Raw genomic sequence first — 21,387 nt, forward strand, 5'->3', positions numbered from 1 at the left:
CCTTTGATTTGAACCCAGGTTCTTTAGCTTTTTGTGAAACCGTGATTCTGAAGCCAGTGTCCCGCCAAATACGATATGTGTAGAAGCCCCTTTACAATGCCAGTCCCCGTGTGTTCCCTGCTACAAAGTGATCGCCGTCTGCCTCAGGCTATGGATAATGGGATTTGAAGTCCACGAGACTTTTCTTGAGCGGCGGGACACCCACCGAAGTGCGTTAATTTATAGTCGCTGGCCACAGGCGGCTTGCGGGTAAACAGTCCGTCTTAAAACCGGTGTGCTTTCCGAGTCACCGCTGGGGGCGCTCGCACGCCGAGTTTCTGGGTCGCTTTCGCCTCTTTTCTCTCCGCTTCGGGCGGGGATGGTACGGGGAGGTGGAGTTGCTGGGGGACGGGGAAGACCGCGAAGTTAATTATCATATCTGCCAGTTTAAAGAAGGGGGTTGTACTTGGAGAGCGCACAGTGGAAAAAGGACCTGACGAAATAAAAGTAGCGATACAACCAAGCTCGATCCCACAGTACCGGTGGCGGCGCTAGCAGCGGCAAAGCGCAGCTTCGGCATATTTTGGGAGTTTGAGCTCGGCTTGCGGGCGAGGTCCTCCTGGACGCTCGCCCTTCTCTCTGCCCGCCCCCCACAACTCAATTCATTAAGCACACCAGCCTCCTGGCTGAGAAGGACTAAGCTAGTAAACGGAGCTCTGGGTCGCCGGTCGGGAATAGCCGGATCACAGAACACGCTGTGTGTGTGTGTGCAAAACTTTTTTTCCCCTTCCCAACTTTTGGAAACTCATCCTTTCCCAGGAGTTTTCATTAGTCTTCATCAGGACTTCATAACGATCGAGAGGAGAGGAAGGGAGACCTTTCTGCGGTCTGAAAACTTAATTCTAAGCGGCAAGTCGACCCAAACAAAGCTTGCGACCCCCTCGACCATCGCCTTCTCTTCCTCCTCCTCCAGCAAGCGAAGATCCGGACGCGAAAAGCCAGTTAGCAGCATCGTTTTCAGCGCCTGGATTTTCTGCTTCCCCCCCGTGTGCCTCCCCTCTCCATCAGGTCGCCCGGAGACATTCCTTGCTTGGAAAGGCGATTTCGGTTTTCCCTGCCCACCAAAACATGCAGAATTACAAGTACGACAAGGCGATCGTTCCGGAGAGCAAGAACGGGGGCAGCACTGCCTTGAATAACAATCCGACCAAAAGCTCCAGCAAGAAAGCTTTGTTGGTTTGTCTCGACCTCTTCTGCCTCTTCATGGGTGAGATTTGAACCGAGCGGATCCTTTCTCCTGATTTAATTCTCTTTATCTCTTTCCCGGATATCTCTTTAAAAAAAAAAAAGCGGGGGCAATCCCAAACTTCCAGCGTCGGTCGTTTGCACAAACTTTTCTCCTCCTTTTCTACAATCTCCTTGTGAATACTAACCAATTCTCCCGTTCTCACTCTCCGATCGTTCTGCCTTTTATTTTTTTTTGCAAACTTTCCTTCCAACCCCATTTCCTGCACACTTTTGATGGCCTGAACTTTCTCGCGCTGATTTTCTGCAAGGATGTCGTTGTTTGGGGCTTGTTTGCACCCTTTCTCATATGAGAGGCTCCGCGGGTGGGTGGGTGGAAGATTTCAAACTCCATAGTCTTGTCTCAGGTGACTGTGTAAATTATTGGCCCAAGCCCTTCTTCGATTTGAGGCACAAGTCCTCACTTTGCCCTTTCCCCCTTAATGGGCTTGATTTTTCTGTAGGAAAGCACCTAGCTCCGAGACTCGAAATAAAAATGGATGTCCTACCACTGAGCTGAGCCTCGTGTAAACAAAGCATCACTTCCCGACTCGCAACTTTAAAGGCAACTGAGCAAAATGAGGCGCAGTTTCTGTGGGCTAAATTCATTTAGTTGCTCCTAATTGAGCTTCTAAAGTTTTATGGCGCTCTTCGTGTGTTCCAGGTCTGAAGAGAGAGGGAGAGAGTGTGTTAAGGAAGGATCCTATTTGCAGGCAGAGTAACAAACTCGGAAAAGGTTGTTAAAGGGGTTAGGAGGGTTTAGGGGGTGGGGTACATACACACGCGCGCGCGCGCGCGCACACACACACACACACACACACACACACACACACACACCAACCATCATAAATCTTCACAGAATGGCAGTGCAACAAAGCTATAGTAATTGGTGAGCTTGAAAGTTTGTTTTGTGGACTTCTGAGGAAATCGAGCACTTTGAAGTCAGCAATATCACTTTTAAATAAGAGTTGTCTTCTGCAACATGTGGGAAGGGGCTAACCCTAAATAATTCCCTCCACCCTGCAAAGCTCCACTGTTTTAAGCAACTGTGTGACATGCCACAAAGCCTGCTTTTGTGTACCTAAAAGTTACACTTTTAGACACAGACAACATTTTGGATGCTCATAGTAGGGCTTATGCTTTATTTGTGGTGACTTCAGTTTTCATGAATGACAGCCAAGTTGTAAATGCACATAAATGCAAAGGAGAGGATGATACTTGCACAGTATATTAGCAGATGTTTAGGGATGTTTAGAAATTCTGTCTGTCCCTGGTAAACATTGATCCTCTTTATTAACACTGCAAACTATCCAGGATTGAAAGGTGCATCTAACATCTTGACTAAAAAGATAATTAAAGGTAATTCTGCTGATGCTGCAGAGAAATTGAACAGATGGCCATGAATGCTATATGACACCAGTACTCCACTGTTTGTTCAAATAACCCAGTGTGGAAAAGAACAAGAATGAACTCCAAATTTGTTATGATAACATGATCTAAAAGATTGTTCCTTTCAACCTCCTTCAACATCTCCATTTCTAATATATTAGATGTATGGGCAACTTCTTCATTTTGCAGCATGCTGGTAGAAGGGATTTTACAGCTAGTAAAATAATCAAGTTTGTACTGAAATGGGATTATATTAAGATTATTTCTGAGTTTATCCATTTATCAATGAGTAACTAACCTTGCCTCTTTCCCCAAAAAACTTTATTAAATTTCAAAAAAGTGTAAAATATAAAACAAAGAAAAAGGTTAAAAAGAAAGGGAAAGGGTTGGGGAGAAATTAAAAGTATGGTATGATCAACTACATGATTTGCATACATATTCTTATGTTGAAACTAATACACAGACCATAGAAAATCTAGTCATTTATGCTAATTAAGAATCTGGCTTTGTTGATCACAGCTGTCCAGCTTACAGTATGATGGATTTATAATGATGTACATATATCAGATGGTTGAACAATTAAACCTTAATTGGAGAATACTCATATTTTGGTGTCCTATGACTTGACATCTTTTAAATGGGATAAGAAAATGATTCTAGAATTTCTAGTCATTGTGATTGGAATTTCTAGGATTTGAAAAGCCAGACCAACCAATTTTTGGGAAATAAATGAAATTGGTCAATTGGAAATTAACATTGTTAAGACTCACTCAAAATATTGCACTTTAATAAAACTTGCACAAATGTGATCTTATTCTGTGCAATTAGGACAGTATATCATATTGTTAAGCATATTATAATCAACATTAAATAAGAAGTAATATATCTTAACAATCTTCGTGATTGGTGTTTATATTCCTAAATGCAAAGTTAATTCTGTGGTAAGCAAATCAATGGCCATCTGCTCCTGTATCACTCAAGTAATTATAAGGAATTCTGAATATAAACACCTTTTTTAATTCAAATGATGTTTTCTCATTAACTTCAGAAAATACAGACACTCTTAGACTTCTGACATACAAAAAATGGTGACATTTTGAAGCAAAGAGATTATTTAATAGTATGTTTATACATGTAATTCTTAGTCTTTTTACGGGCTAAACAAATCTCAGACTTATTTTCCTCTTAGAGTTTTTACATTATTTCCCCCTCATCTGTCTTATGTATAATAATCTATGGAGGCTAATGCAAATAGGAAAAAGAACATATCTGTAAATGAAGACTAAGAGTGCTGCTATGGTCTATTGAATAAGGTGCAATTAAAGGTCTGATCCTATTTCTTAAACCTAAAATAGGCATATATTTTGGTATTGGAGCTTCCACTGTATTCCCTAGCTATTGATACAGGATGCAAATTGATTTTGGCTACTGGGATGCACAATTTCCTGTCAGTGGGTAACATTCCTTGAAAAAGTCACAGATGCCACCCTTTGTATCTCATGAAAGGCACTTTATAAAACTTAATAAAATGTTTTGTAATGAAACAAATCTAGAATTGCATTTATTATGGCACATAATAAATATTTATTAATATTTATTACTAATGTATTAATATTTTATTAATATTATTATAATACGTGTTTTATTAATATTTATTTAGGCAATATTTTCTTATGTCATTCTGCTATTGCACTCTTCCAACCAGGGAGATTAGAGGCTGATTCTCTCCAGATAAGTTGGGTTTCTGACTTGGAATTGTGAGGGTTGTGGGCACCCTATTATTATTCTTGAACAAATGTCAGATTCAGTAATGTGATACACAGAAATCCTTCTACAAATGATTGCTCAACTCACTGGTCTGTACACTTTTCACCACGTTAACATTAGTTACAATCCTTTAATGTTTTGCACACTGAGATTGCTAAGCAGGTAAACATGCACTTATATTTCTGAAAACTGAAAAACAGTGAATCCTTGCTTTTAACATACTCCTGGACAAATGTTAAATAGAAAAACATATCATCAGGGTGCCTTATATCATTTGAGCAGTTAAGTCATTATACAGATTTGTCATAAAATTAAGCTAGATGTAGCTGCCCTGTGAAATACTTTTCACTCTAACCATAGTTTGCTCCCATAACACTTCCTTCATCACACTAACATGGTTCATACATTATTTAACTTTACCTTGGCATGTTCTGAGAACCCAGCTGTTACAGATTGTAAATTGTAGTCTAATTAACATATATGAACCTAGCCACTTATGATTTATTTCAGTCCTTCCTAGGAATAATTCCCATTGAATCCCTGATAGTTTCCTTATGAATGAAGTTAGGCTGTCATTTTAAGCACACAGTACAGGACAGCTTCTCTGCCTTAGAAGAGACACTTGAAGTGGTATCTCTTTGGCCAATAAATCAACACTTGTTTAAGAACAGTAATTATCTGCACAGTATTCTCTAATGAAGCCTCCAGTAGACACTGTATTATCATTTGCATATTCCCTAAGGTATTTCTTAAAAAAATGGCTTAGCTATTGAAAAATGTAGCAGTTAATAATTTTTATCCTGATGTTAGGGTAACACTAACTGCTTTACTTATTTCTCCATATTTCAGCAATCAGTTAGCTTTCACATAAAAATACAGTACAATAGCATGTCACTTTAATAACCACATTCATATCATAGATGGTCTCTGATTTGAGCATATTTTTCATCATTCTGACAGTTTGACCTAATTTCTGAGGACCTCTGTTCATCTGGTTACTATTATTGGGGGCTAATATATTAAGCAAAGATAATAGATTCTGCCCCCTCTTTCTTTCTTTCTTTCTTTCTTTCTTTCTTTCTTTCTTTCTTTCTTTCTTTCTTTCTTTCTTTCTTTCTTTTTTTGTTATCCTAAAATATAGACCATGGATCTGGAAGAAATAAACTCAACATATTTTTTAAAGTAGAAACATACAAATACTATACATTAATCAGCTTTTCTAAACTGAAAATTAAACTCCCTGATAGGTGTTTCACTTTTATCAGCATTTAGAACATTTATATTGTAGAAAATGTGATCCTAAATTCACTTATCGGAATAATTCTCATTGAACCAATTATTTTACTTGTGAATAAATGTTCATGAGGTTGACTTATCAATGTACTAAGAAGTCCATTTTAATTCTTGAAGATCCTTATTAGCCAGCAAATAGATGCTCCATTAAATACATTGGAGTTTGTAAATAGACATAGATAAGATTATTCTGGGTTTTTCTTTTTTTAGTTTTATGCTGCCTTTATTATTTTTATAAATAACTCAAGATGGCAAACATATCTAATGCTCCTTCCTTCAATAGTTTCCCCATTGACTCAGCCTTCCATCCTTCCGAATGGGTAAAATGAGGACCCAAATTGTTAGGGGCAATATTCTGAATCTGTAAACCTCTTAGAGAAGGCTATAAAGCACTGTGAAGCAGTATATAATGAGTGCTATTGCTATTACAACAACACTGTGAGATGAGATGGACTAAGTGAGAGTGACTATCCCAAAACCACCTAGTTGGCTTTCATGCCTAACATGGGACTAGAAATCACAGTCTCCTGGTTTCTAGCCTGGCGCCTCAACCATTAGACCAGACTGTTTGCATGGTGATTCTAGTAATGACTGGTGAAATACATGGTCATGGGATCAGTGACATAACATAATTAACAAAAAGCCTTTTGTGTTCCAGCAGGTCTTTCTATTTAGTGTCATTTAACATGTTGACGCTTGGAATGAAAAGCCACAGCTAGCTACTGTAAGAAATAAATCCCATTGATTTTAGTGGGACTTACTTAATCCAATTAAATAATCACTTCGCAGAATTATGACAAAGTGCTACTCATGTACCCTTGAAAGCAGTGAAGCTTCTTTCAAGGTAAATATGAATGATCTTAAGATTTATGAGCTGACTTGAGCATGAACTGGCTTCTTGATAAAGGTTGATAGGATTATTGCATTATCAAGCATCAGTTGAATTTACTTCTCCAATGATCTCTGTAAATGTAGGAAGAGCAAATGAATAACCTTTTCCTGCGAGCATTCAATTAAGGACACTTAAAAGTGGGCTTCTGTGTATCTTCCCACAGTTCCCATGTACTGTCCTTTGCTTGGCTATGGGCCAGTGTTTTCACTCCAAATTGACAAATAAGGAAACAGGGTTTTTCTAATTGTTGTTACTGGATTTCCTTTTCTTGTATGTAATATATAGATTCAAATTGTCAGTCCAATTACTGCCAGTTGCTAATTTTCAAATCACTTTTTCTAAGGGCGTAAGATAAATGATGGAACAAAAGTTGGTAATTGTCTAATTTTAAACTCATGGAAATGAATGAATGGTTCAGATAGCAATTTTATGGCCAAAAATGTTTCTGTAATTAACAATGCAATTATACTCATTAGCATTTCAGTAGGACTTACTGTGCTAAGGTTTTACAACTTTACCAGCAGATTAAGAATAACATTAATTAGTGCTTTGCTGAAATATTGCACAAAGTTTTTTTTCTTTCCTCTGCTGGATATGCTAGATGAATCTTCAACCATATTCCTGTGGGATTTTAATCCAATGATAGCTTAACATGGTTTTCAAAACAAGTAAACTGTAGCTTGTTGGAGAAAAAAGGTTACTTTAAAAGAATTCTGTTTATTTGTTTTGTTTTATTTCTATTTCAGTTTTATTATTTTTACAAATAACTCAAGGCAGTGAACATATCTAACACACCTTCCTCCACCCAACAACAACCCTCAGAGAGTGACTGACAGAGAGTGACTGACTCAAACTCACCCAAGTGGTTTCAAGGCTAAGGCAGAATCTGAAGTCAGAGTCTCCTGCTTTCTAGTCTGGTGTCTGAACCACTAGACTAAACTGGATCTCAAAAACATTCATAAAGAAAACATAATATATTAGCTTAGATTCTGTGGACAGTGAAGAAGTTTTTATTGACATTACAACTGAGTTACAGATGGCATGGTCTTGGGCAAAGTGTTGTTTCTCAGCCTGATTTCTCCAGTCTCCAGATAGAATAATAATGTGAGGGCAAATGAGGTAGGAATCATAAAATACTTCGAACAGTGGTGTGATGCTTTTCATTACTTTCTCTAGAACACATTCTAGTTTTATGATGATAGATGCTGTATAGTATCTAAAAATGCTAAAATACATTTTTGAAATCTCTTCTTATATAAATATACTTAGATTCCTGTACTTAGGTAGCTTATAGTGAAGTCTCTGGCCTTGCCATGTCAACACACTGGAAATGGAAACTGGTTTATTTTATTTTTGCTGTACAGCAATAATTAGTTTTCTGGGCATCATGAAACCACCTGAGTACTCCATTTTTTTGTTCTTTAAAAATGTGAAGCTGAAATAAATCTGTACATAAACATATATCCTGTATTGGAATAGTAGTTTGTGTAATGTACCAAGTAACAGGAGGAAAAATGGTAAATAATTGTCTTAATTGGATGCCAAAAAGAAATACATTTAATTAGTATGTATGAACTCTCCCTTCACCCAATGTAAATCATTATGATTTTTTTCATATTCTCTAAACTGCTTAGCATACAGGTGGAAGAATAGTAATTAATACTAGAGTTAAATATCTTCTACATTAGAGCAGTTGCCACTGAATTCAATGGGACTTACTTCTAAAAGGGGGAAGGAGATTGCATATTTATCAATAAAGATGAATTGAATAAAAAAAGTAATTGTGATCAAATATATTAATAAACTGTCAGGCAAGGATATTTATCCTATTTTTGTTGCTTACAAATTATGGAGCCTTTATTTCTGAATGCTGTGTTTCCTCCAGGGTTAACCATTCAATAGACTGCATTTTATCTGTTTACTTACCAGTTGGGTGAGAATGTACTGTCATTATATTTAGATCCTATTTAAAACTTAGGAAGTGTGATCCACCAGCTAATGGTTTGGTTGAAGTCTATACTTTCAGTACAGTATCCTTCTTAAAATCCTGTACCTATATTAAATTACTGTAGATACGGAAAAATGGCCTTGGAGCAGGAATGAGTAGCTTGTGCATTTCCCCAGTTGCCATGCTGTGCACCTCCAGGCAATCAGCAGCTACATTATCTGCAATTGCTAAGTTTCAGCTTCCACCAACTCTAATTTGTATGACAAATGGAAAGGGATGGTCTCAGGTCTAATCAGTATCAATTGGAAAGCCACCAGAGATCTCCTTTGCTTTTTACAACTCAGATCCATGAAATGTTTAGCATCTGCTGGCAAAAAAGCATTAAAACCTGCTTTTCTCTGGAGGATACTATGGTTTGACAGATCACAAGTTTTTATGTTTATGTTGCAACTGATACTTACATTCAACTACTGAGGATCTTTCTATTGCATCAATCAGTTACTTAAGACCAAGCAGGAGCTGATGAACCGATAATGTCTTTGTTATCTCTGTAAAGTTTATCCAAGTAGGTGAATCCTGTGAACCATTTTTGAAGTGGATTCAAGCAGAGTAGTGCTAAAAATAAAAAATCACTAATTTTATCTGAGATATTTTCCAACATAAAGGATATTTTAAAAAGATAAGCAAAGTCTAGAATTATTACTTTGGAATTACCCAAAACAATTAAGGTTGGCAGTTCTAAGAATGTTATTGTGGATTGAGTCTCATTCAATCAAGAGAACAGTTGTCTAGCTTATTCACTACTATAAAGCTCAGTTAATGGGAAACAAATGCATTTTTGTCAATCCGGGAGCAGAGGGTCACTTCTATATTCTATTATTAAATACATTTGTAATAATAAGAGATTATTTCGTATTTAATATGATCAAAGCTGTTGGGAAATCAACAGCATGCTTTACATCATTCGTCCTAATCTACTATTAGATTTGAGATGCTACTCAGAGGTGTTAGATTGTAGATTACCTAATTCCCAACTAGTATTGCTTAAAGTTATTCATTATTTTTTTTCTGCTCCTCCTACATGTTTTCATTGAATGTATTACAGGTAAAATCTGTAATTAGTCCCAAATGCATATAGTCCAATTTTCCAAGTTCCATCTGAGATACAAAATCATAAGATATGATATATAAATGCCTGATTTGAAATCCTAATCCTATAACTAGCTCTGATAGTATTCTACAGGCTAGGTATTATTAAAGTTTCTCTTTTAAAGACTGGAAGCAGAAACTAAAGAGACACCTGATACCAAACTTGGTACACAGATGACTTACTCTCTGGAAACAAATATTGTGGGGGTAAGACAACCCCCCCCCCCAGGTTGGGTGTTTTGTTAAGATACAGCCTGTTGTGCCTTAAAATGGCTTCTACTGTACAGCACAGTGGAGTTACCATGGTAATGGCTTACCAGTTACCATGGTACAGTAACTGGTACAGTACAGTACAGTACAATACAGTACTCCATAAGGGAGCTCCCTCTGGTAAGTGGAAAATTCCAACATTAGAAACTACATTTGGTCTAAATATTTTCCCCCTATAAATAAATACCCGGGCAATGCCGGGTTATTGTCTAGTTGTATATAAATATACACTACAGTAAGGTTTAAACCTGGACCATCTGTCCAAACAGTGTATAAAATTACTAGTTTTGAATATTGAGCCCTTTGCCAAATCAGCAGAATTACCAGTATTATCAGCAAATGAAATTCTGTATTACTTAACATCCATAATGAAGGAATCATATGAAAATAATTTGCTCCAGGTCCTGGCACTAGAGGTTACATTGGGCAACACCAAAAAGAGAGCCTTCTCTGCCATGGTTTTCACCCACTGGAATATCATCCACCCACTGGCCTTTCGTAAGGCATGAAAAACTTGGGTTTGCAATGTAGCCTGAGGCCCTGGCAATAATAGTGAACCTGTTTCATGGTTAATTCGTATGTAGAATGTTATGAATGTTCTTGGCATCTATTTTATGCTTATGATTTTTTATGATATTTATTTATGAAATTTATATGCTGCTTATCTCATGGTGCAAAGTGATACTGAGTAGTCATACATACATAATATATTCCTTGGAAAGTGAATCAATTGCTCTGATACTTAATACCATTATAGTACTAGGTGAATACTAAAAGTTGATAGGTTCTACTTCCTTATCTAGAAGAACATTATTATCTTTAGGTTTGGAGCCTACTTCCTATTTGTAGAAACATCTGAATCTGAAGCTAATCCCAGATAATATTAATTAAACTGATCTACTTTGTGGGGATTGGGCATTTTTGTTGTTTTCTGCTTTCCATAAATTTTCTCATCTCAAAGGCAGTACATATCAGGAGAGATCAGAAGTCTGTGAATAAAACTTCTGTATGTACAGCTTATGTTTTGACAGCTGCCGTAAGATATTGGGAAGGTCGAGGTTTTGCTGGATTGGTGGCTAGTTACAAGTGTAATGCTTCTAATCAATAAAAATAGCTTGTGAAATTGCCAGAGGTTGTCATCACTTTGAGAAAGGCAGGTAGAAGACAATATAGATTGTTCAGCCAAGTTTATATGGATTTGGGGTGGCAATTAGCACACCTGTGGTCAAGTACAACATCACCAATTCAAGACAGATATATACAGTGCTTTCTTAGCTGAATACCATCAAACCTCATCTAATTTTCTTAAAAAGTACAGTATTTGTTGACTATTAAATTAAAATGTAAAAGCAGGGCAAAATAGCTATATCAACCTTTACTTAAGCCTCTTTCTTGATTTTGGCTTTTCAAACTCAGTTTGTTTAATAAGAGGGCTTATTCAGTGACCAGTAGACTAGGTCAGGTCATGTTTTGCTTTTCCTGTTATCAATACCCATAGACATCAAGCTGTTAAAATGTAACAACATCTGCAAAATCAATCATAAGCGTCATAGCTTAGAAGTTCTAATACACAGAGAATCATTCTTGGGAATTTTTTAGATGATGGTTTCAGCATGCCAAATCCAGATTTACTTTTTTCCTAGGATTAGGATGTCGGTTACTAGAGTCTAAATTTATTTTGGATGACTCTTGTAGTTTCACACAAATGAAGATAGGCCTTTGTGGAAAGCTGCACTTAAGTGTCTATCAAATATTCTGCATACATATGCCAAGCAAGGAATTAATTCATTACCAAGTGACAATCTCCTGTTCTATAGGGACTTTCTCTCTAGAGAATGAAACAGGTATTTTCAGGCTCTGAGGATCATCTGCTGTGTAATAATGCCAATAGGTGCTTCTTTTACATTCCTATGCAGTGTGTATAGAAAGTTCAGGTTTTCCCCCAGTTTAAAACATTTTGATCTCTGTGGTCCACAACCATGATTGTCCATAACCAATAATACAGTACTACATAGCTTTTATTCCAGATTTAGATTAGTGGTTGTTATACTTTGGGGGGAAATGAAATCAAGAAATTAAGGCAGATAACCTGGTCCTGAATCAAACCTTAGGGAAGGCAGGTAATTCCCTATTGAGGATTATATTTCACTAGTTGATAACCCGGTGGTGCCCAGGTATTTCTTTATCCTAATCCTGTATTAGACTGGATTTTCCCCTTTAGCAGAGGGAGCCCCCTTGTGGAGTAGCGTGAAGCCGTTCCACTCCACTGCACTGTACAGTAGAAGTCATTTTATGGCACAAGACAGTGTATCTTAACAGAACACACCCCGAGGTGCCAAGTTTGGTTGAAATTTCTTGTGGTGTTCCGTAGTTATGCTGGAACATACACACAGTCATATATACATACACACATACATACACACACATACACACACACACACACACACATGTATGTATGTACGCATATTGGTATATGTATATTGGATTTATAAAATACATTTTAATTTGCCCCATTGTTGGATAAAATCTGCTGCCTTGTGTATTCTTATAATGTTATGGTATTTACTACAGTTTAGAAATCAGTAAGGTTTCTTCTATCCCCCTGTAGCTGTGTTAGGCACTGTGGATTGAATTAATATTACAAAGCATTAAATTCTCTGCATCTGCACTTGTTTGTAACAGGTTGGTGTTGAGGTTAGGTCTGAATGCAGAATCTTTAGTTGGGAAGAAAAACTTCAGAAAAAAAGTGGAGAGAAATTAGTAATGATGAATCCCCTGTTTAATCCAGATTATTTCTGATTCCTTTTCTCCAGGCCTAGAATTCAGTGAATACTCTGAATAGTTTCAGTATTTTTTTTAGAAGCAACAGCTTCAGGTTGCTAATTCATTAATCACAGAGCTAAGATTATGTGAAGGCTACTTTGAGTAACCTTTTAATGCACTGACTTTTTTAATAGGCTACTACAACTTCCATCAATTGTTATTTATGAAAAATGGGGGCAGCATTGCATCCGAGCCGCAAATCCACAGTGTCTTTTTATTTTAAAATGCGGCTCGAGTGCAATTGTTTTATGTAAACTTTTCTTCTTTTAAAAAAAGTTCAACTCTACATAGGTTTAGATTGGGAACAAAATAACATCTTCAAAATTGATATTAATTCCCTCTCCAGAGTCCCTTCTTTCTCCCATTGTAGGCTTCCTTGGAGTTTAGACATTCTGCAATAGAGGCAGCCCACCCTTTCTTTTCGTGGGTTTGCTGAAGCATTGCATTCAAAAAAAGGGGAGAAAACGAAGAGAACGTGAAGTATGCGTGTCCCAGCTCTTTGAAATCTTTGTCAGCTTTTTCCATTCTTCTGTGTGGGGAAAAGAACAAGGGAGGTGCAGAGGCATTTTCCTGCTAGTTTTTTCTTTTTCAGTGCTAAAGCTGTTAGCAGAGGTTAGTTCCTGTGGCACATAATTTGCACAGAAACCTGACTGAGCTGTCTTTCCCACTCTTATGCTCAGTGTAGGCATTGTACAGGCCTGGTCTCCATGGCAACTGGCCAAGAACACCAAGCTAAGGTCTTCTTAGCAAAAGAGACTCCGTTGCCATGGTTTTAAAGCAAGAATAACACCATCCCAGAAGCCTTTTGAGGTAAACTGGTAATTTTAATGCAGTTAATTGTATTTCTCACCCAAGCAACCTCAAACAGACTCCCAGTAAAAAATTCTTTCTTCTTGCAAGTCATCTCCTCCCACTGCCTAGGATCTTCATTAGAGACCACTAAGACATCTTACTAAATTTCTTCAGAGTCAATACTTCGCTGTTACATATAACGTTCAGTTTCAAAGTGGCCTTTTCTATATCCTGGAACTTTCTTGGCTTTGCTTTCTGGGAATTTTCAACAACATTTCTAAGCATTTTGAAAGGTGAAGTCTCCACACATCTAGAGAAAGACTGCTCTGAACCAAATATCTGACTTTGTAGCCCACCATGGACTCTTCCTCTTTCTCCACCCCCTCTACTCATTACTAGAAAGGCTGAATTGTCTCTCCCTATAACTTAAATATCATTAACTTGGGCCATTTCAAGATACCAAGCGAGAATGCTTCTGCATTTACCATTTTAAGCAACAACCCTGCTTTCATCTGAGCATACGTGACAAATAAATGCAGAAGCATTCTTAGCATCTTGATATGGCCTAAGTAAGATTGTGTTTACCCCTCTCCCCCACTTCTGATTTCTATTTTGCCCTGTTGACAAACCAGAAAATGTTTCTGGCTTTGTTTCCCCTCCCATTAAGCTTCACTTGCTGACATGACAATCACCACCAGTCTTTCTCCCTAACAAAGGATAGGTGGCATAAACCAGATTTACTTAGATGCGTAGAATGGTGGGACACTCAACTAAGATGTAGCATGCACTAAGAAGGAAGGCCAGTTCTTCTATCTGATGGAGTCGGTACTCCAGTGGTGGGTTGCAGGTGGTACGCCCCAGTACGGGCATATTGGTGTCTGCCGGCAGCACCAGGTATTGTTCTGGTATGGTGCTCCGGAGGGTCCACACACCCGCCCGTCCTCCTTACCTGTATTTGAGCTCTTCGGCGCTTCCATGCATGCGCACAGCACATACAGTGCCTGCGCGATGCTCCGCCTAGCAGCTGGAGCGTTGCGTAGGCTCACGGAGGCATCTCAACAGGTAAGGACGCATGCGCACACTGTGCACATTCATATGGTGTATGCCGGGCCCCGTTGCACCATACCGGTTGCAATGGGATCCAGAACCCAGCACTGCGGTGCTCCCAATTCTGTTGTTTGAACTATTTTTTTTAAGAGGAATGAAATTCTTCCTAAAAAATAATAAGTTGCTTTTCAGAATTCACCCAGTTAGCAAGTAACAGGTATGGAGAGGGCTTGTAGTTGACTGGTAGGTAGGATCAGTGATCATTTGGTAGTGTTTCAAGGAAGTGACAGTTCCTGGCACTGAGGCCCAAAGTGATATTGGTCTTTCCTGTGGCCTAGGATAAAATGATGACAGAAGGCAATTCCCACTGATCAGATGGAAAAGATATTCTGGCAGCAGTTCACCATGGTCAGTAAGAACTGAGCTGATGGCCACTCCATGCTGAATCAGCCAGCAGGTGACCATCCACAGTGAAACTTTTGTCAGGTGAAGAAGAAGGCTACTTTAAAGCTGGGACAGTTAAATATGACTTTAAGCTGACCCTCCAAGTGTGGGGGGATTAAACAAGGACAAGATCATGAGGTCATGACAGGAAAATTGATTCCAAGACTATATTCTTCTCCTGGTTTGGGTGAACAGAGCAGAAGAAAACGGTCTCATTCAAAGATTAAGTGGGTTAGTTATTAAAGACAGAAGGAGAATGATGAATCACAGACACACAGCCTTCTATGCACCCAACAATTGTTTATTTAGGTAAGGCAAAGAAATAAACCAATGTTACTAAACTTTTATCTTCAGAGTGAGATGTGTCTTCTATTTTCATCAGAGGGCCTGAGGTTTCCAGGGATAGTAAAATTGCCTTTTTCAGACGTCACCACTTACTCAGAAAAGGAACACATGACAGCTCTTTTAGTCAAGATTAGTTGATATCAACAAGCCCCTCTTCCATTTTGATGTAATTATTTGGCTGCAGCTCATTAAACAGCAACATTGTCTGCTCCTGGAATTCCATTGTGTCTCTTTCTGTTTGATTATATCAGTAGTCTGCCTGGTGCTTTGATTGCATTTTTTAAGGCTTAGATTGTATTGCCAGTAGCTTATTTATACAAATAAGCTATTTATGGTTTGGGGCAAAAACGAATCAGGAGCAGGTGGGAAGCCGAGTTTCGTACAAAGATCCCTAAGGCTTTTACCAAATGGGTGTATTCCTTGCATTTATTTTATTGAGGTCTTTACACTGCTGTCAAAGTGGCAGCACTTTTCAGATGCTGGAAAACTGATGCCTAATTATAAAATCTTGTGAAGTTTACAAGTTCTGGTTTGTCTCTGGTTCTTGGGTTTCCTTCAAGCAGGTGGAGAAAGGCCCCTAAGACATAGGCTAATGTTCTCATTAAATGGCTGGGTTGTGAAATCCAAAACCAGAGAGCAAGGGCCAAGTTAGACATGACTAAACATGACATCTCTTCAACTGCGTAGAGTGGAGCTGAGGCCAATTTTGAGAGCAGGGGTGGCAGTGGATGAAGAATGGAGAACATTTCTTGTCCATATTTTTTTTCTAGACCCAACCTAGTACTTTCTTGATCTGTTGTATTATAACTCCTATCATCCCATCAACACAACTCTAGTAGATAGAGATCTACAATAAATGTAAAAGGAAACTACTAAAAAGGAATTGTACAGTTGTGCAGGATAGCATTGCCTGTTCTGCCTCAGACACACTTTTATAGACTTTTTACTTTTGCAGTAAAGCTGTACAGGTAGTCCTCAACTTACAACAGTTCATTTGGTGGTTCAAAATTACAACGACACTGAAAAAAGTGACATGACCGTTCTTCACATTTATGACACATTTGCATCCCCTTGGTCACGTGATCAAAATTTGGATGCTTGGCAACTGTGACAGTTGCATTGTCCAGGGGTCATGTGACCAGCTTTTGTGACCTTCTGACAAGAAAAGTCAATGGGAAAGTCATATTCTCTTAATGTTATTAAATTAACAGTGATTTGCTTAACAACTGTGGCAAGTAAGGTCGTAAAATGGGACAAAACTCAGTCAACAGCATAAATTTTGTGCTCAGTTTGTGGTCATGAGTCAAGGACTACCTGTATATAAGAACAATCATATAACCTCATTAATGACCAAGGTCCATTTTTCCCTAATAGATTTGTTAAGGAGGAAATGATGGAATAACCACACATTTTTTCCTCATCTATCATTATGCAACTATCTGCCAGGAAATGCTCTGTATACTGTATATCTATTCTGTACATCCATTCTGCAGCTTTTCTCAAATCCTCAGAAGGCTTAGCCTGATACTTGCACATATATGGGGATAAAGATGGCTATGCTACACACAAATTCTGTTCCAATGTTCTGTTCCAGTGTCCGTGCACGCCTGTCTAAAAGGGTTTTAGACCTCTGTCCATGATAGAGAACTCTTTCATATCAGTGTCCCTAGTCACATTTAGGACTGCAAATGGGTTAAGTCTTCTCTATTATTTAGCCTCCTTTTGTAGCAGTATCTATATACAGCTGGGTAAATGCAATTACTTGAAATTGAGGCTTTTGTGCATGCCTGTACCTCTTCACCTCTTTTATTCCTATTTCATGCTGAGTCTTTCTTGGCCTGTGTCTTTGTGGTAATATCATTCAAGGTTGTATTCGTTTGTGAGTGATTTTTTAAAAAAATATACTTTCCAATAGCTTCTGTTCTCCTAAAGGCCAACATTTGCAACACTTTTAATCTTTTCTCCCTTTTTTTTTTTAACTTGGCATGAATTATTCACAAACCCAACTCCATGGAAAAGTCAAATAAAAACGGGCCATTTAAGGGAAGAGAAGAAACATCCTCATATGCTTAAAGTTACAAAGAAGTTTCCTGAAGGCTTGGCTCTGTCCTTCCTTGGAAAAACATTTCTCACCCTTTTCTTTCTCTATTTTGCGTAGCAAACTGTATACCAGCAACCATAGGCTTTGGGCAGTTCTCTAGTGCCAATCAATGACTTCTTACAAACATATAAAACTTCATCTAGTGCTAGATATGCATCTGATGCTCCTATAGTGCTTGCTGTGGCTGAGCATTGGAAGCAACCAAAAACGTCTGGTTGCTCAGGAACATCTTCAAATCATTATTATTTCTGAAGAAAATATATATGGTATTAAGGAACATGTCTCCCAATCTTTACTTCTTGATTAGGAAGCTGAGTCTCTATGCCACCCATTGTCTCTCAGTAATGTGAAACAAAAGTGGTTTGGCTTACATTCCATAGAAAACAATTTAGCTGTCATCTAACTGGAAAATGATTTGCTTGCTCTCCCATGAAATAAATGCCAGCATTGGAAGAGGTATTTTTTTTTAAATGGACCAAGAAACGGAAGGCTTAAATTTCTCCTTCCTGGGTTGTGATCCAAATAATTATGAACTTGACCCTCAGCAGATACTCTCTACATTATTAATATTTATTTACTTATATTCTGCCTTTATTATCTTTACAAATACTTCAAGGCAGCAAAATATTCAACACACTTTCCTACTATTTTGTCCACAACAATTTCCCCATGAGGTAGGTTGGATTGAGAGAGAATAACTGGCTCAAAGGCACTGCTTTCATGGCTAAGGTGGGACTTGAACTCACAGACTCTTGCTTTCTAGCCTGGTGCCTTAACCATGAGCCCAAACTGGCTTTCCACTATGACTCTGCTTTGTCCTTGAGGCAAAAGCCTTCAGCTGATTTGGCTGTGTTAGAAGAATTTTGCCATCTGCTTCCAAAGTTGTCTTCAGCAGCAATAGAACTAAAAGCCCTGTGTGAGAATCAGATTATTTCAAAGCACTGATTTGGATTTCAGATGTGTTTCCACACTGTTCCAACTTTGTGTTTCAAGCAGAGAATCGTTGATAGCATGGAAAATATGGCTCTGCCACCTACAGTTTTAGTGCAGCAAGATTAGTTCAAGTCTGGGGGGAAAGGCTATATAAATGTATTCAGGTTGTCATTCAGTATTAATGTATGGGTCATACTGACCCTGAAATACTGTTCTGAGTGAGAATGAGAGCTTTATGAATGCTTATCCTTAGATCTTTGGTTGATCATTCATAAGATCATTCATGATAGAGTATCTTAGTATCATTGAACAATAATATGTCCTTGGCAGTCAGTGAAAATGATGCATGTGCAACCTGTTGTAAAATCATATTGCCAGAACCCAGCTGTCCTGCTGTAAATATTCCTGATGTGAATCTTCAGCATGTCTCTCTGGAATCTAAATTGAGACTGCCGTTTCAGGACCAAGCTGCATGTCACCTTAAATTAATGGCTTTCGTTTGGGATGGATAATTTCTGATCCACATTCAGGTGGGTAGAAGGAGGACATTTTATGAGTTCCTTCACATTGATTCAGTTTACCTTCTGCATAAATTGTACGTGTATATGCTTAAGTCAGGCAACTGTCCAGACTAAGGTCCCTGCAGTTTTCTTCAGAAGATTTTTCAGAAGTGGTTTGCCATTGCCTCCTTTCCAAGACTGAGAGAGAGAGTGATGAGCTCAAGAACATCCAGGTGGCTTTATGCTTGATGTGGGGCTAGAATTCACGATCTCCCAGTTCCTAGCCTAGTGCACCAAACTGGCGCTTTTCCCACAAGCTGCACAAGAATTATTTTTTCACGCACAGAAATGGAAAGTCACCTTGGTCCCCGCAATGGACGAATGGCTGTAAAAATTAATGGAGTTAGCAGAGATGGCTAAATTGACTGCTTTAATCAAAGAAAAAAAAATACAAATACTTTTATTTCTACTTAGAAACCGCTTCTGGACTTTGTGCTTGAGGTGGAAAAAAAATGAAACTTTGGTTTTGGGTTTTACTGATTAGCTAGATTTGTTGTTATACAATAGAAATAAGTCGTTTAAACTATTATATAAAAGTAAAACATTGAGGTTTTATGTTAATGCCTTATTTTACTGCACCAAAGGCATTGAAAAGTCTTTTCTTTCTTTTTCCCCTTTTATTTCCCTCACTTTTCTCTTTTCCCTTCCCTATTTTTCCTATTATTTAGTTTTGTATTTTCTTTGTATGCTACATTATAAACGGATAAAATCTGATAGCAAAAGAATAATAATTTTTTCACATACATAGAAAATGTGAATTGCAGCTGTATCATAGGAGAGTCTAAATCTTATTTTTGAGAGGAGGGGGCAAAAGGTTAAAAACTTTGACATGAATCAGCCATTCCATGCTGGCAATTTGTATGTGCATGTGGAGGAAGATCGGCACTCCAGGATGGAACATGGTGGTATGTATTGGCTCTCAGTGATGCCAGCACTGAGCTTCTTAAATCTAATCATTGGTATTTATTTAGGAAAATAAATGTTTGGATTTTTCATAAGCAAGGAATTGGCAGTTGACTTTCTGTGTGCTGCCAGAGAGTATTGGTTCAGCAGACTATTATGGAAAGAAACAAATTCATAAATGTAACTTCGGAAAGGCAAGCTGGAAATGTATGCTGAGGTCAGGCTTTACTATTAAAAATAAATTTCATACATGTGACCTTTTTTAGAACATTTACGCTGTTACCTCATCTACCGATTTATTTTTAAAATGACAATCACGGCAATTGTGGCCTTTTTTGGAAGTGTTAGGCTTTTTGAACACTGAAGTGCACATTAGTAAGTAAGTGATGGATTAGAAAATTATTCCAGAGAAGCTGAAGGAAAGAATCCAAAACTTTCAATATGAAGAACTTTGGTCAAACTCCCCCCCCCCCCAAAAAAAAAGGAAAAGCTGGAAAAATAAAATGCTTTAGATTTACTTTAGAATACAGTATTAAACTACTAAAGAATGAAAACAGCCCATTTAAAGCTTTGTGGTGCTTCTTAACCAGATATTGCTGAAAAATGATGCTTTTTTTCATGATTTAACCTAGAGTGGGAAAATTTTAGATCTCTGGTATTAGTTAAGGATAAAACTTTCATTGAAAATAGTTCTGTGCTATTCTTTGCTCTGCTCAGTGGATTCCTCCAGTTTTTTTGTTTTTTTTTTATTGGCACGAGAAAGAGCTTCTTGATAATAAATATGTCTTAGCACTGATGCTTGAAAATCTGTTAAGGGTAACTATCGACCTTCCAGCAGCTAAGGCCCACCAACCATTTTCAGGATTAAGGGGTTCATTTGCAGGGTCTGCTGAGTTGGGAGGCAACAGCAAACAAAGAAGCTTTTCAGTGGCCAAGTTGAGATTTGGCTTTGCTGAAAACTGTCTGGGATTGGCGCAGCACCCAGAACTCTTTGGTGAGGAACAAAATATATTGGGTATATATGCAGTGAAGTAGAAAGACACTCACCAGAGCATGGCTTTTAATGTAAGCTGATAAAGTCAGCTTCAGGGACTCATTTCTCTCTTTTTTTTTCTAAGATCCTATTCACCCTTCGGAGACAGCTCCTCCCTTATTCAAACTGTTCTTGAGTTGGCTACCTAGAACGTTATTGTTGCATATGATGTCTGAGTACAGCATAGTAAAAATCAGGAATTTCTACTGAACTCTTTCATGTAACAGAAACTATCAACCTACAAACATGAGATTTTTTTCCCCTGTGGAGGGAACTTGCTTAGTTTTACAGTGTAAATTCCATTCCATTTTTTTTCCAGTGAGACATAATACACTAATTACTGCTATGTGTACCACATTTGTTCCTCTTTTTCTGACTTGAATCCACATTATAGAAAGTAATTGGAGGAAGATGAGTTGTATTAGGAAGCAGGGA

The 21,387-nt window shown here is 38.0% G+C and overlaps 1 protein-coding gene across 1 annotated transcript in view; it reads left to right on the forward strand.

The window, feature by feature from the left end:
- Positions 1-460: 460 nt before the first annotated feature.
- The window catches only part of PLPP3 (phospholipid phosphatase 3), an 80,510-nt gene continuing 59,583 nt past the window's right edge, over positions 461-21,387 (forward strand). Inside the window, exon 1 of the mRNA XM_032218280.1 lies at positions 461-1,246. Coding sequence (XP_032074171.1) covers positions 1,108-1,246 — 139 coding nt within the window. The 5' untranslated portion in view covers positions 461-1,107. The remainder of the gene's footprint in view (positions 1,247-21,387) is intronic.

Source organism: Thamnophis elegans, chromosome 5 (assembly GCF_009769535.1).
Source record: "Thamnophis elegans isolate rThaEle1 chromosome 5, rThaEle1.pri, whole genome shotgun sequence".
Taxonomy (NCBI): Eukaryota; Metazoa; Chordata; class Lepidosauria; order Squamata; family Colubridae; genus Thamnophis; species Thamnophis elegans.